General features: G+C 44.8%; 2 protein-coding genes across 2 annotated transcripts in view; one reads left to right on the top strand and one right to left on the bottom strand.

Annotated features, from left to right (window-relative positions):
• Positions 1 to 2,960: 2,960 nt before the first annotated feature.
• Positions 2,961 to 9,106, bottom strand: btbd2b (BTB (POZ) domain containing 2b). Its single transcript, XM_082512895.1, has 9 exons — positions 8,501 to 9,106; positions 8,294 to 8,413; positions 6,920 to 7,076; positions 6,597 to 6,702; positions 6,304 to 6,501; positions 5,998 to 6,190; positions 5,436 to 5,523; positions 4,677 to 4,823; positions 2,961 to 4,034 (listed from the first exon to the last, which is right to left on the bottom strand). The coding sequence occupies exons 1-9, from the start codon at positions 9,019 to 9,021 to the stop codon at positions 3,873 to 3,875; spliced, it is 1,692 nt and encodes a 563-aa protein (XP_082369021.1). The 5' UTR covers positions 9,022 to 9,106; the 3' UTR covers positions 2,961 to 3,872.
• Positions 9,107 to 9,823: 717 nt separating this feature from the next.
• Positions 9,824 to 14,542, top strand: part of LOC309694754 (protein unc-13 homolog A) — a 33,146-nt gene continuing 28,427 nt past the window's right edge. The window contains exon 1 of the mRNA XM_082514962.1: positions 9,824 to 12,756. Coding sequence (XP_082371088.1) covers positions 12,735 to 12,756 — 22 coding nt within the window. The 5' untranslated portion in view covers positions 9,824 to 12,734. The remainder of the gene's footprint in view (positions 12,757 to 14,542) is intronic.

Genomic DNA, 14,542 nt, shown 5'->3' with positions numbered 1-14,542 from the left:
TGTGACTCCTAAAATGTTGTTTTTGCTCTAGAGGGTTTTTTCTGCTGCTTCTCAGATTTTCTCTCTATTTCCTGCTTTTATTTATTTATTTATTTATATATATATATATATATATATATATATATATATATATATATATATATATATATATATATATATATATAAAAACACCCAGCACGCCCCTGCGGGCGGTTTATCCTTCAAGCTCGGGTCCTCTACCAGAGGCCTGGGAGCTTGAGGGTCCTGCGCAGTATCTTAGCTGTTCCCAGGACTGCGCTCTTCTGGACAGAGATCTCCGATGTTGTTCCCGGGATCTGCTGGAGCCACTCGCCTAGCTTGGGAGTCACCGCACCTAGTGCTCCGATTACCACGGGGACCACCGTTACCTTCACCCTCCACATCCTCTCGAGCTCTTCTCTGAGCCCTTGGTATTTCTCCAGCTTCTCGTGTTCCTTCTTCCTGATATTGCTGTCATTCGGAACCGCTACATCGATCACTACGGCCGTCTTCTTCTGTTTGTCTACCACCACTATGTCCGGTTGGTTAGCCACCACCATTTTGTCCGTCTGTATCTGGAAGTCCCACAGGATCTTAGCTCGGTCATTCTCCACCACCCTTGGGGGCATCTCCCATTTTGACCTCGGGACTTCCAGGTTATACTCGGCACAGATGTTCCTGTACACTATGCCGGCCACTTGGTTATGGCGTTCCATGTATGCCTTGCCTGCTAGCATCTTGCACCCTGCTGTTATGTGCTGGATTGTCTCTGGGGCATCTTTACACAGCCTGCACCTGGGGTCTTGCCTGGTGTGATGGACCCCAGCCTCTATGGATCTTGTACTCAGAGCTTGTTCTTGTGCTGCCATGATTAGTGCCTCTGTGCTGTCTTTCAGTCCAGCTTTGTCCAGCCACTGGTAGGATTTCTGGATATCAGCCACCTCCTCTATCTGCCGGTGGTACATACCGTGCAGGGGCCTGTCCTTCCATGATGGTTCCTCGTCTCCCTCCTCTTTCTTGGGTTTCTGCTGCCTGAGGTATTCACTGAGCACTCGGTCAGTTGGGGCCATCTTCCTAATGTATTCTTGGATGTTCGTTGTCTCATCCTGGACTGTGGTGCTGACACTCACCAGTCCCCGGCCCCCTTCCTTCCGCTTAGCGTACAGCCTCAGGGTGCTGGACTTGGGGTGAAACCCTCCATGCATGGTAAGGAGCTTTCTTGTCTTTATGTCAGTGGCTTCTATCTCCTCCTTTGGCCAGCCTATTACCCCAGCAGGGTACCTGATCACGGGCAGGGCGTACGTGTTGATGGCCCGGATCTTGTTCTTACCATTCAGCTGACTCCTCAGGACTTGCCTGACCCTCTGCAGGTACTTGGTGGTTGCAGCCTTTCTAGCGGCCTCTTCATGGTTCCCATTTGCCTGCGGGATCCCCAGGTACTTGTAACTGTCCTCTATGTCTGCAATGTTGCCTTCTGGTAGTTCAATCCCCTCAGTTCTGACTACCTTCCCTCTCTTTGTTACCATCCGACTACACTTCTCCAGTCCGAACGACATTCCAATGTCATTGCTGTATAGCCTGGTAGTGTGGATCAGTGAATCGATGTCTCGTTCACTCTTGGCATACAGCTTGATGTCATCCATGTACAGGAGGTGGCTGACAACTGCTCCGTTCCGTAGTCGGTATCCGTGGCCAGTCTTGTTAATGATCTCACTGAGGGGGTTCAGGCCTATGCAGAACAGCAGTGGGGACAGAGCATCTCCTTGGTAGATCCCGCACTTGATGGTGACTTGTGCTATGGGCTTGGAGTTGGCCTCTAGTGTTGTACGCCACATCCCCATTGAGTTCCTGATGAAGGCTCTTAGGGTCCCATTGATCTTGTACAATTCTAGGCATTCCAGTATCCAGCTGTGGGGCATTGAGTCATAGGCCTTCTTGTAATCAATCCAGGCAGTGCACAGGTTGGTCAGTCTGGTCTTGCAGTCTCGGCTGATTGTTCTGTCTACCAGTAGCTGGTGTTTTGCGCCTCTGGTATTCTTGCCAATTCCTTTCTGTGTCCCGCTCATGTATTGACCCATGTGCCTGTTCATCTTAGCCGATATGATGCCTGACAGGAGCTTCCATGTAGTACTGAGGCAGGTTATTGGTCGGTAGTTGGAGGGGACCAGTCCCTTCTTGGGGTCCTTGGGGATCAGGACCGTCCGGCCTTCAGTTAGCCATTCCGGGTGTCTCTCGTTAACTAGCAGCTGGTTCATTTGTGCTGCCAGACGCTCATGGAGTGCAGTCAGCTTCTTCAGCCAGTAGGCGTGAACCATGTCGGGCCCTGGTGCTGTCCAACTCTTCATACTGGAGACCCTTTCTTGGATATCTGCCACTGTGATGGTTACTGGACCCTGTTCAGGGAGGTCGCTGTGGTCTGCCCTCAGATCCTCTAGCCACTGAGCATTGCCGTTATGGGTTGCATCCTTCTCCCATATGCTCTTCCAGTATTGCTCCGTCTCCAGCCTTGGTGGTGCTGTTCTCTTATTGTTCCCTTGCCACTGAGAGTACACCTTTGCTGGTTCTGTGGAGAACAGCTGGTTTATTTATTTATTTTTATTTATATATATATATATATATATATATATATATATAAACATTTCTTTAGGATTAAACCAGAAAACAAAATGTATTTGGTCTTAAATGTAAATTTGACAAAAACAATGATCTAATAAAACTCAGATGATTATCAGATAGTGAGCAAAACTTTTTTCTTTTTACCCCTAACTTTTTTTTTCTCCTTTCTCTGCTTACTTTGAATTTGACTTCAGTGAGGTCTGGTAGTTAAGAGGATGATATATGTTCTGTCTGTGGTTGCAGGTGAACATTATTTCCTTCAGACTAGGGGAGTCAAATATTTTACACTGTGGGTGAAGATTTTCTCCAGTTCTCTCCATTTTGCAGACAAAATACAAGGACGATAATTGTTTTTTCTTCACTCTTTAATCAATGCGCAATTCAAGTTACATATATAATGTTAATAAATGCCACTTTAATATACAACCCTCTCACTTCCATACAGAGACGGGAAAGCTGTTCCACCCACACTTTTTAAAACAAAGCATAAAAGAAACATATCTGAAGAGTTAGTGTGCATCCATACAACAACCAAATTAACATATGCAAGGCCAAGAAGTGCAAGGTTATCTTGGATATAGGCAACTACCAAGCAAGGACACAAGAAATCACAGATTGTACTGTATGTAGAAACCCAAAAAGTAATCATTCTTACCCCTAACCATATTGTTAAGATTAACATGAAGTTTGGTTCAAATTTACCAAGATTTCATAAAGCCTATGAGGTCTGTCAGTATGTGGAAGTTACAGCTAATGTGGGATTCTAGTCTGTACTAAACAGTGATGAGGATCTTTTCTTGGCAAATCTGATAAACTGTACATTCATACAGTTGAGACTCTCCTCTGTGTTAATGCTGTGGAGCACAGAAAGAGGAATCATACAGTTTAAGCCTTTATCAATCCACAGCAGTGACACTGATACTGTGAATAATCTGAGAGGCTTCTCCTTCCCTCTTGTTTCTAAGTGGAGTCGGTTCCAGTCAATTTCAGAGGCTGGTGTCAATATAACACAATGGGATAAAGGAAAGCCACTGAGAAGGAGAAAGACATCTCAAATGACAAGCTTTGACCCATGTAGTGACCTACAACGCTTCCAGGTTGTTTGCCTTCCCATGTTGCCAACAGTTGTGCGCGATATGGAGGGAGCAGTATGAAGTCTGACAGATTAGTCCCCAGTACAGCTGCTGAGGTGCGGCCCTGCGCTCGCTGGTGTCACGGTTGTCACATTTGATGGAAGATTGTTGCAATGTCTGAGGTGACTATGTGTAGAAGATGACCTCGGGAATCTGTCCGTCCTCTACGGAGGTTCCATTGTTGTTGCCTGCTGCGTAGCAGAAGGTGAAACATGTCTTTGTGCCAGTGGATGACGACTCGTGAGTTACCTTTCGCATTCCCTTAGTGCCATAATGAGAGTCTGGACCCTGTAAGACAGAAAATTAAACTCAGTTTTATTCACATATAGTGCCAAATCACAACAACAGGGAATAAAGAAAAGCCCAACAATCAAACAACTCCCTATGAGCAAGCACCTGGCAACAACGGGAAGGAAAAAACTCCCCTTTAACAGGAAGAAACCAGGCTCAGGGAGGGGCAGCCATCTGCCATGACTGGTTGGGGGTGATGGGAGGGAAAGAGAGGAAAAAACACCAAAGGAGAGAGAGAGCCAGACATTGATAATAACTAATGATTAAATGATTCAGGGTCAGCCCTAATTATATGGTGTGAAGAGCCAATGAATAGAAGATTGTATGGGAAAAATACGCTTTCTCTTTCTAGTCCGTGTCAGCAGTCTGGTTGCAGCATTTTGGATCAACCACTGAAGACTTTTCAAGGAGTTTCTAGGACAGCCTGATAGTAATGAATTGCAGTTGTCCAGCCTAAAAGTAATAAATGCCATACTGAGCAAATGCAGGAAAGCAGTCCTACATATTTGTTATATACGTACAGTGAAGGACATGTCCTGGTCAAAATGTAAAAAATTAAACAAATTAGAAAAATATGCTGAACAGTGCAGTACTTATGCTTTCCTGCTTCAAGTATTAAATGTTTTTGACATTACATACCTTGAGTGTGGCACAGGCAGTGTAGTTGACATTGGGTAGGATCTCCACTGGCTCTTTGAACATGACTCTGAAGGTGTTTGCTGAGCCATCACAGCTGAAGCCTGTGTCGTTCTGCCCCAGCACTGTGTTACTGTCTGTGTGAATGATCTGGAAAATGCATATACCACCTCCATTACAACCAGACAGAAAAGCTTTTCACAATAACTGCTTGTTTACTGTGCTATGAATCAGTTGATGAGGACTTTGCAGTTTTTACCAAATGGTGTGATTTCTTTTCCCGAAGAGAAAACTCCAAGCGGACCAAAATGCATCATTACAAACCACGTGAGACTGTTCGGTCTACTTATTGCCTGAGATGCAATTAACAAAAATAAACATGGGAAGAAGATGATGTGCTCTGAACCAATGGATAAAAGTCTCCAACTCCAAGTGAGGCCTCAGTTCATTCTCTGGCTAGCTGCTACAGTTTGTGCACTGTGCTGCATCCCAGAATATAAAGCATCCCAGGCTACAAGAAGGCATCTAGCTGAACTTGCAGGGTACACCAGGTAGTTGGGTTGGATTGAGGTTTGATCACATTATCACCACCAAAAACTACCCTGGGGTTCCTTTTGAACCAGTTCAAGGGTTCCTCTTTTTCCAAAGGGTCTCTAAAGGGTGCAGATTTTTTGGGCCATACGCAACTGCGATTATCATATTCACACTAAGGAGGAAAACCAACAAGAATATGTTTAGAGAGAAAGGTTTTAAAGACCATACCTGTATGTTGACTTGATAATCTGTGGGTCCGTGTATTGAGCCATATAGCCCAAAACCAACCACGAATATCCTTCTGTTTACAGAGAACCTGTGAATAACAAAAAAACAAAACAAAACAAATATATAGAATATAAACATGTTCCTTCTTTAGTTTTCTAGCCAGTACTGCATGTGATTATAGAAAAAGCTCATCAAACTGAGGCCGTACGACCACTGTTAGTATTATTAGTTACATCCAGGCCTCATTTCAATAAACTTCTTATCATTTTTTTCAAAGAACATGGTGAATTTGATTATACTGTCAATGAGGATGTTGAGTTAATGGCAGTGGATGGAAAAAGTAATTTTTTAAAAAGTCTTTTTTTTAAAATTATGTAGTCTTGACTGATTTTGTATTTTGAAAAATACTTTAATAGTATTTTTAATACTTTCACTCATTCACCTTATTAACCTTTTATTGAATTACTTGTCATATTTATACACGATGCCATATTTTCATATTTTACGTTTTTCGTAAAAAGACAGAATCTATAGTTATGGTTTTAAAACGCTCCTGACTCACCGTATGCGGTCACTTGTGCCGCTGTAGCCCCAGCGGCTCTCCACCTGACCAAAACGTGTGATGCTGCACTCCTTTCCGCGGAGGCAGCAGCGAGGGCGGTCAATGAAATCTACGTGTGGCTTCGGGTTGACTGTGAAGTGCAGGAAGAGACTCACCACCTCCCGGTCAGTCAGGATACTGGACTGTGCTGGACCTGGAGGGAAAGGGATGCAACCCGAGGACACACATCAAAGACTAAATCACAGTGTGTGTTTATAGGAGAGGGAAATGCTTCTTAAAAAACTGATTAAAAATGTTCCCATCCACCTGCAGCAAACTCTTCGATGGTCATGAGAGGGAACCGGATGAGTGTGAGAGCTTTTCCCAGGACTTTACGCTTGTTTTCGGGCGTTGGCTGCAACTGCTGCCTGTGCGCCTCGGCCTCGGCCCAACGAACTGCAGCACTAAACAAACGCACCTCCCTCACTCCCAGAGTATCTCTCTCCAAAACTGCCACCAGTGTGTCTAGAGAAGAAAAGGATGACAAAAAAATATTACACTGTTACTCTGAAATACAAAACTTGGACACAATGGCGCTCACAATAACAAAGACAAATTACCCAGATCTATGTCTGTGAAGCCTTCAGCGGCAAGCGCGTCTCCAGTGTTCTTGTCAATATTTTCCAAGCAGAGGCTTGCAAGCTGTGGCTCATCAAACAACCGTGCCTGAAATTACAAATTATTTTGAATACACAGATAAGTTAAAGGTTTAAGATGACAGCTGCAATCTGCAAAGGGTTGTAGCGTAGTTTATGCTTAGACATGTGTAACTTGAAGTTCAATAAGATGGACTAAATCGTTAACACATGCTCTGCACAGGAATGCTGAAAATACAGTATCGCACTCAAAAGCCAAAAGGTGGAGCCATTTTTCAAAGGCATACCTGTGTCAGCAGCATGAAAGCATTGTCTGCTCTGAGGTTCTTCTTCAGGAACTCCACACAGTGAGCCTCCAGGGCTGGAACTGCATACTTCTTTGCCGTATAGAGTGTGGTCATCACCGTCTCAGGCCCGATCTGGACTTCATCAGAGTAGAGAAACCTGCAGGAAGATGGCAGATTACACATGTTATTGCATTACAGTTACTGTGCATGTGTATATGCCCTAATATTCAATTACGATTATGAATAGCAGCAGATCAGACACAACATTAACAGCACCTGGCCAATATCTTGCCACCAAACAGCTCTGGCTCACTGCACCTGCCAGCTTACCTTCTTCTAACCTCAACACGTTTATTGACTGAGGTCACATTCCTCCACTGATGCAGTTCTGATGCCTGCTTTAAGCTATTGTCAGTGGGCAGGAGTCTGCACGGCCACTATGACCAGTATTCAATGAGCTGCAATGAACCAATCTATCATAACCAGCAACTACAGCAATTTTTAGATTTATGTGTTTTTGCTCCCCCTTGAGCCTTTGGTTATTCATGACCCTGTCACTAACTCACTGCTTAATCTTATGGGTTCCCAGTTCTGCCAAGGCCTGCTGGAGATGCTCCGACCCACTTTTCTAAACTTAGCAAAAAAAGTAAGGAAATTTGTGTTTAGTTGATAACTTAATTGTTGTAACAATGCTTCTTGGCAAAATCCTTATACCATTGTTACAACAATTAAGTTATCAACTAAACACAAAGTTATCAACTAAACACAAAAAAGCCTGTTTATTTCCACATTTGTAAGGAAGATGCTTTTGTGGGTTGAGCAGCAGAGGTGAGAGTGTGAATATCAGCCAGTGCAGTTGTGCTGGTCACTCTGGCATGAACAGCATGTCCAGGCTGATCCCACAAGGGTTCAGTGGGGTTGAGATCAGGGCTGCAGGCCGGCCATTCAATCCTCTTTACTTCCAAATTCTGGAGGCAGTCTCTGATAAACCCCACTCTGTGGGAGCAAGTGCGGTCATCTTGGAGGATAGAGTTCAGCCCCAGACCAGATTTGGCAAGTTTTCCATCACTGCAATCCACAAATGCATTTTCACAACTTACAATCGTGGCACCACTTAAAGGGAAATAAGAAGGCTCCCCAACGGTATAAGACAAAGAAAGAAATCAAACAAACACAAATGTCCTTACTTTCTGTTCTTTCCAAGAAGCCACAATCAGGTGCTGACCGTCCCCCATAGCCTAACATATCCCAATACCTCACAGGTCCCATTGTCAGGTGCACATCCCTGTCATGGGTTTTAATGTTGTGACTGATCGGTATAAAACCACGCCCACTTTAAGGTGAGCGTCGTGTTAAAGACGCTCGGCTCCTTACTTTAGCAAGGCCAGAAAGGCAGCTGGTTCCACATCTGGGAGCTCGATCTCCGTTGACGTGGTCGCCATTCCCCCGTTGAACATGGCATCAAACACTGCGCTGCCCACAGCCAGAACGAACCTGACAGCAGCAGAGACAGAGGCAGGGATAAAGTCGCTTGCAGAGCTGCTTGCAGAGCCTCTTCCCCCCCCCACTTAATCCTCTTACCTGTGTGCCGGTATCCTTTGAACTCCCATCCCCTTGCCCACTAAAAAATGAACGTCACTGAGCACCTCGTTGTTGAAGAGGAAAGCGAACCTCTCTTTCACGGTGCTCTTCGTTGCCTGCCAGTTGTACACTGGCTCTCGGTACACCAGCACGGAGGCGGCCGCCGGAGTGGCCGTCGGTGCCGCCGCCGGAGAGGCGTTTGACGCCGCGGTGCTTACCATGTTGGACGCCGGAGAGGCCATTGCTCCGGCTGCCGCAGCACCTGCCGCAACGGGCTGCTGCAGGGAGTTCTGCGCAGTCGGTTGAGTTCCGGTCGAAACACCGTTGCCGTCTCCCCCTCCAGGCCCAAGCTGCGGGTTGGGCCGCCTCGCGGCTCCCTGCGGCCCCCCAGCTGCACCGACCCCTCCGCCGTTGGATGCGGGCATGGAGAAAACACTGTTGCTGGGTTGGCTGTTTCCCAAAGGACCCGGACCAGAGAAACTGAGGCAAGGAGGCCTGCCGCTGTTGTCTCCAGTAGCCATCTTGAACCCAGAGTAGGCGTAAACAACACACTTCCTCTGTTTATTTATTTCTAGCAGGCTCAACAGTCACATCTGCTTTTTGCTACCCCCTAGCGTTTATCACAAGTATTGCAAGCTATAATCTGCACCAGTGGGTATTTTTATTGTTTGCGTAATACCTCTTTAAACCCCCACCCCACACTTGATTAAAAGCTATTTATTCAGTAATCAGCAGTGGAGAACAATGGGAAAAGGCGTTAAAGGCTTTTTACACTCAAGCGTGATACAAGAAACAAAACAGTGCACAACCATGCAACTAAAAGTAGTACAGAAAATGATCTGAGAGAAAACAATATTATACTATACTTGTGAGAAGAATGTGGAATATTTTGTAAGTTAATATCGTAGCTGCCCAAGCAATTTATTTCTAAACAAGCCAACAGACAGTAGTGTGCAAAATCCTTGAGCCACACCTTATTTCTTTATATTTTGCTTCCAAGCGGCCAGACTTTCTTATACCTGGCCATTTTCAAAAGAATGCTGAATGTTGAATGAATCTGCAAACAAGGCAAAAGATAACACAGTTTGACAGGCATAAAATAGAATTTTTGCAGTGATTAGGTAATTCCAAAAGAGCTATTAGCTGAAACCTTGGCATATCTGAGCACGGTGTACAGTGTGTCCTTAAAAAAACTGAAGATATAGGGCAAGTGGAGGAGAAAAGACAAAAGAAGACGTGGCAGGCTTAAAAACAATTTATATATATATATATATATATATATATATATATATATATATATATATATAAAACTTAACACCCAGCACGCCCCTGCGGGCGGTTTATCCTTCAAGCTCGTATGAAAGTGATCTCAAACACACCGACAACACAGTGAGCGCATACCTGGATAAAGAAAAACACACAATAGAACACTATCAGTCATTGACTGGCCTCCCCAGAGTCAGACGTCAACACTATTGAAGCAGTGTGGGATCATGATGAAAGAGAAAGGAACAAAAGGCAGCCAGAGTTTATATTTTGTAATATGGATCCACTTATATGTCTTTTTAACCTGACAGATTTTATATCACATGCATGTGCACCAATAATAATTAATTTTCACAAGACTCAAAATAATGATGATAATCGCTTTTTTGGATATTTGCTTCATGAGCAGCTGTTCAGACCACAACATTTTTTATCACCTTTAACTATTTCATGTATATACTCTTGCACACATTAGCTGTCACTTGGCACTGTCTATATTTCATCTTACTGTTTCTTAGTGTGACTCAACTGAGTCTATGTTTTGCAGTCTTTGCATTTCACCACTTTTACCATCTGCCTTGCTTGTCATCCTTTGACAAACCCCTGAGATGCATGTTTGATAGCGCCTATTCCACAGCAAAGCCCTTTTTTCTGTCTCCATCTCCATTGTGACACTTTCTTTGTCGGTCTGGCAAAAAACAAAACAAAAAAAGAGATTATAGCCAATGTTGTAGTGCTTTATCCACCTATAACACACATTTACAAATTTGAATGTGCTTGAATGTGTGCTGGGCTTGTTCTCATGGATGCACAGGGGTGGACTAATGAAACTCTAGTCAAAGAGTACGACACTGTACCTGAATAGTCCTGAAACTGTAGAAAGACTTCGTGGGAATGTTAGACCAGATGCTTTGGATGTTGACCTATGCTTGCAGTAATAACAAAACGCTTTTGAAAGAGTTGCATCTGAACAAACCACAGGACCACAGGAACCATGTACTGGTTTGGTGTTGGGCTCTTTGACAGTGGCGGAGGGTTGATGATTTAGTCTTGTCTTGCATCAACAGGACCTGGGCACCTTGTAGTCATTGAGTTGACCGTGAACTCCTCTGTACACCAAAGTATTCTAGAGTCAAATGTTAGGCCATCTGTCTGACAGCGAAAGCTTGGCTTAAACTGGACCAGGAATGTGATCCCAGGGAGGCACAGCAGCAAATCTACAATAGAATGGCTGAAAATAAAAAACATTTTGTAATGGCTCAGTCAAAATCCAGACCTCAACCTGACTGAAAACCTGCAGTGGGATGTTAAGAGCACTATCAAATTCCTGCAAACGTCAACGAACCGCAACAACGCCGTAAAGAAGAGTGGGCCAAGTTTCCTCCACAAGGATGGGAGAGACTGATAGAGTCATACAGACAATGATTACTCCAAGTTATTGCTTCTAAAAGGCTTCTATGAGGCTTCTATGTTGTTGGAATTAAATAATTTGCTGTGCCTCAATAATGGTATGCTTTTTATTAATAATAAGTGTTATAAAGTTATATAGTGTAGTATTAAGTGGACGCAGCCCTGAAAAATAAAGGCATGAGACCATGTGTCCTTGGGGAGTAGAAAGCTGCAGACTCTCACTCACGCTTGCCTTGGAAAATGTAGATAAGAGGGGACCATCTCTAGTGGAAAGTTACTGAGACACTGTTGTTTAGACTAGAATGGTAGTATAATAGTAGTAGCTTCTGTAATAAAACTGTTAGGGGCACACCAGCATTTTGAGATCCACGGCAGCGTGTCATGCAGGACGCATCTCCCTTCTAGAAGTAATGTGAAAGAGTAATAAAGTGTTAAATGGTCTACTGAGCAGTGTTTTGTCTTCCATCGGATGCCTCTGAGGAATCAAAAGAACTCGGTGTAGTGTTGATATTTTCAGTGTGCATAGATTCTCACAACCTGCTTCTTCTTTCTTTAAATATTGATGTTATTGTTGATCATCTCAGGTAGTATTTAGCTAACTTACAGACTAGATAATTTTTTAGTACTTCCTGATGTGTAAAAGCTTAGGTTGGATAGGGTGCACTTTCTTTTTTTACCATGAGGGTACGAAGTTCTGTGGACAAGTGGATGACCTCCTGAATATTTTCAGCGGATACTGGAGTGATGCTTTTTGGGGGCTGCACTAACTGACAGTTATACAGTAAAACTCTATTTTCAGACTGATTTCTGAACATGATAGTGGATCTGCTGTGAAACCCCTATCAACACACCGAAAAGAGGGCTAAGTTAAAGGGTTAAGTGCTATTGGATGGGATTAGATTATTTACTTCATCACTGGGTGTATTTTCCATATGCATGACTTAAAAAGAAGAAGAAGAAAAAAAGACCACGGATGCTAACTTGCTAAATGAAAGCGCCACCTGATGTTGATGTTACCACCTGATCCAGCCTTGGATGTGAACTGAGAAAAATACTGGACAACTTTCTCTCTGAAGCAGTGAATGGAAATTCCTGGTCGCCATATTGTTCATTGAGTACATTACATCAGCCAAAACGATATTATTAATTACCCCACCTTCCCGCCTCCCCTTCTGGCTGCTACTCATCACCCGTGACGTCAGGGCGGCACGGCGCGGGGGAGCTGTCCTCGCGCGGAGGGTGCTGCTGCTGAAACAAGATGGCTGTGCGCGCAGGAGGAGCAGCGGCGGCGGAGGAGAGCTGAGGCAATGCAGAGGAGGGGGGGGGGCGAGGAATTTACTTCTGTGTGTCTTTCTTGTCCTGCCAAAAGAGCAACAGCCCCGCAGAGGAGGAGACGACACGCTTCCGAGATGGTGCTGATTTGTTTCCGTTACCTTTTACGGTGACGGTTTTTAACGGGGCTTTTTTATTTTTATTTTTTTTAAACGGACGGACTGACCAAACAAATCACGGAGTCTGAGTAGAGGACAGCCGGGGACGCTCAACACCGCTACCAGAGATGTCCCTGCTGTGTGTGGGAGGTAAGAGGGGAAATGAAAGAGGCCGTGAAAGCCTGCCTGTTTCATGTTATTGAAGTATCACTAACTGCACCAGCTGTCTGACAGAGCCTGCGGGCTATCAGCTCCCAGCAAAAGTGTGTATGTGTATGCGTGTGTGTGTCCCGAGCTATTGTGCTGAATAGTCATTAAATCTCAGAGCAGAAACAGCCCGTTTATTGCGTGGGGAACACCACTGGGATACTTTCAGCAGCACCGTGTGTGTTTGTTCAGCGCTGTCTGTGCTCACGTGTGTCTGACATGAAAAAAGAGCAGTTGTGACTGTTTGTAGTAGAAAGCATGAACGGGCTCTTTGACTTTCTGTAAGCCCGGGGAGAACCGCTGCATCTTCTCCCGGCTCGCACTGTTGCGGTTGCCCGGTGTAAGCCTCCGTGTGTGTCATCCACTTCATTCATTCATGCGTGGGCAGTCCAAAGAGGAGGAGGAGGAGGAGGACGAGGAAAAGCCCCTGCCGCTGCCGCACCCCTCGCCTCCTCCTCCTCCGTTCACCGTGAGGGAATACTGGCTGTAGTCTGGAGGTGCGCGTCACTTCTGCGCGTTTTCCCTCAAGCGATGCGTCACCTCCTCCCACCAGACTCCCCGAAAGCACCTGATGCTGATACTGTTGCCTCTCCGCGCGATGAATAAGCATCTGCTGTGATTGCTCATAAGCTGGAACCTCCAGCTTCACATCCAGGGCGCGGTGAACGCACACGAGGAGAGGATGAGAGAGGCGGGGGGAGATTTTACAGCGAGACACGCGGTTGTTCTCAAGTGCGTTTTTGGCATAATTTGATGATAGATTGGGGCTGAATCAGCAAAAACTTGCCACCTCAAAAAACCCAAAACTGTTTAAAAACTGTAGTCAATAGATGGAATTTAAGCAAAATTGGTGTTGAATAGCAAGTTGTCCTCTAAGAAAGTTCCAGCCAGGGCTCTCAGTGTCTTGTAATTATTCATCTACATTGCTCTGGTCTTTAAGATGCCATGAAACATGAAATGAAACTGAAGCTTTCAGTTTAAAGTCATTCCATAATAATTTAATGGGTACCTGCTTTCTCCTTTTTACATAACTTAAAGGTGACGTTTAAAGAAAGCCTAGATGAGCCTACATGCACAAGTGCACTACTGAATATTTGTAATTTTTACTTGACTATTGACTTTTATATCAATTCTCTAAAGCTGTGACTAATACAGCCTCTAAAACAGATCAAGGGTTGGGCTGTAGTGTAGACATACAGTGTAGGTGAGCTCTAGGCAGCTGTCAAATGTGTGTTAGTGGCAGCATAAAGACAAAAGAGAAGTTAAGTGGTTCGTGAAGTCACCTTTGATATGGCAGGCCCATTATGGATGCCAGCCCACCACATCTTGTCCCACCGGGTCCACCCACTGAGTGTTCCTGCTCTGAGTCAGTCCCAAGTGTCATTAAGACGCTGAGCGTTATTCATTCATAAACACTGGCTGCGGCTGTCAGTGTTGTAGTCTACGAGACTTGGCAGCGGGCCCTTTTTCTATTCCGCTTACATCATTCATGCTTACCTGACTGGAGCTATTTCTGGCCTCCACAGTACTTCATGCCTCTCAAATAGGCAGCATTTCTTTGGCGCATCTGCCGACCAAGCAGAATTCAGACACTGATACAGATTAACTCTGAAAAACTTGGCTTCTTTTCCAGCAGATAGCCCACATACTGTACTCTGAAGTCCACTTATTCTCCCTGTCCTCTCGATTTGGACACTAAATCAGGGACTGACACTATCAGCAACTGCAG

The sequence above is a fragment of the Aulonocara stuartgranti genome (assembly GCF_965226115.1).
Source record: "Aulonocara stuartgranti genome assembly, chromosome: 18".
NCBI lineage: Eukaryota > Metazoa > Chordata > Actinopteri > Cichliformes > Cichlidae > Aulonocara > Aulonocara stuartgranti.
Note: the sequence above shows the minus strand (reverse complement) of the source record. Positions and strands in the feature narration are given on the sequence as shown.

What these genes read in the sequence shown, in the direction of transcription:
- btbd2b (XM_082512895.1), bottom strand. Translation starts at nt 9,021, where the DNA reads ATGGCTACTGGAGACAACAGCGGCAGGCCTCCTTGCCTCAGTTTCTCT. An exon ending in GCCTTTCTGGCCTTGCTAAA is followed by an intron (nt 7,077 to 8,293) that starts GTAAGGAGCCGA and finishes ATCTTCCTGCAG; the next exon opens with GTTTCTCTACTCTGATGAAG. An exon ending in CATCGAAGAGTTTGCTGCAG is followed by an intron (nt 6,191 to 6,303) that starts GTGGATGGGAAC and finishes CTTTCCCTCCAG; the next exon opens with GTCCAGCACAGTCCAGTATC.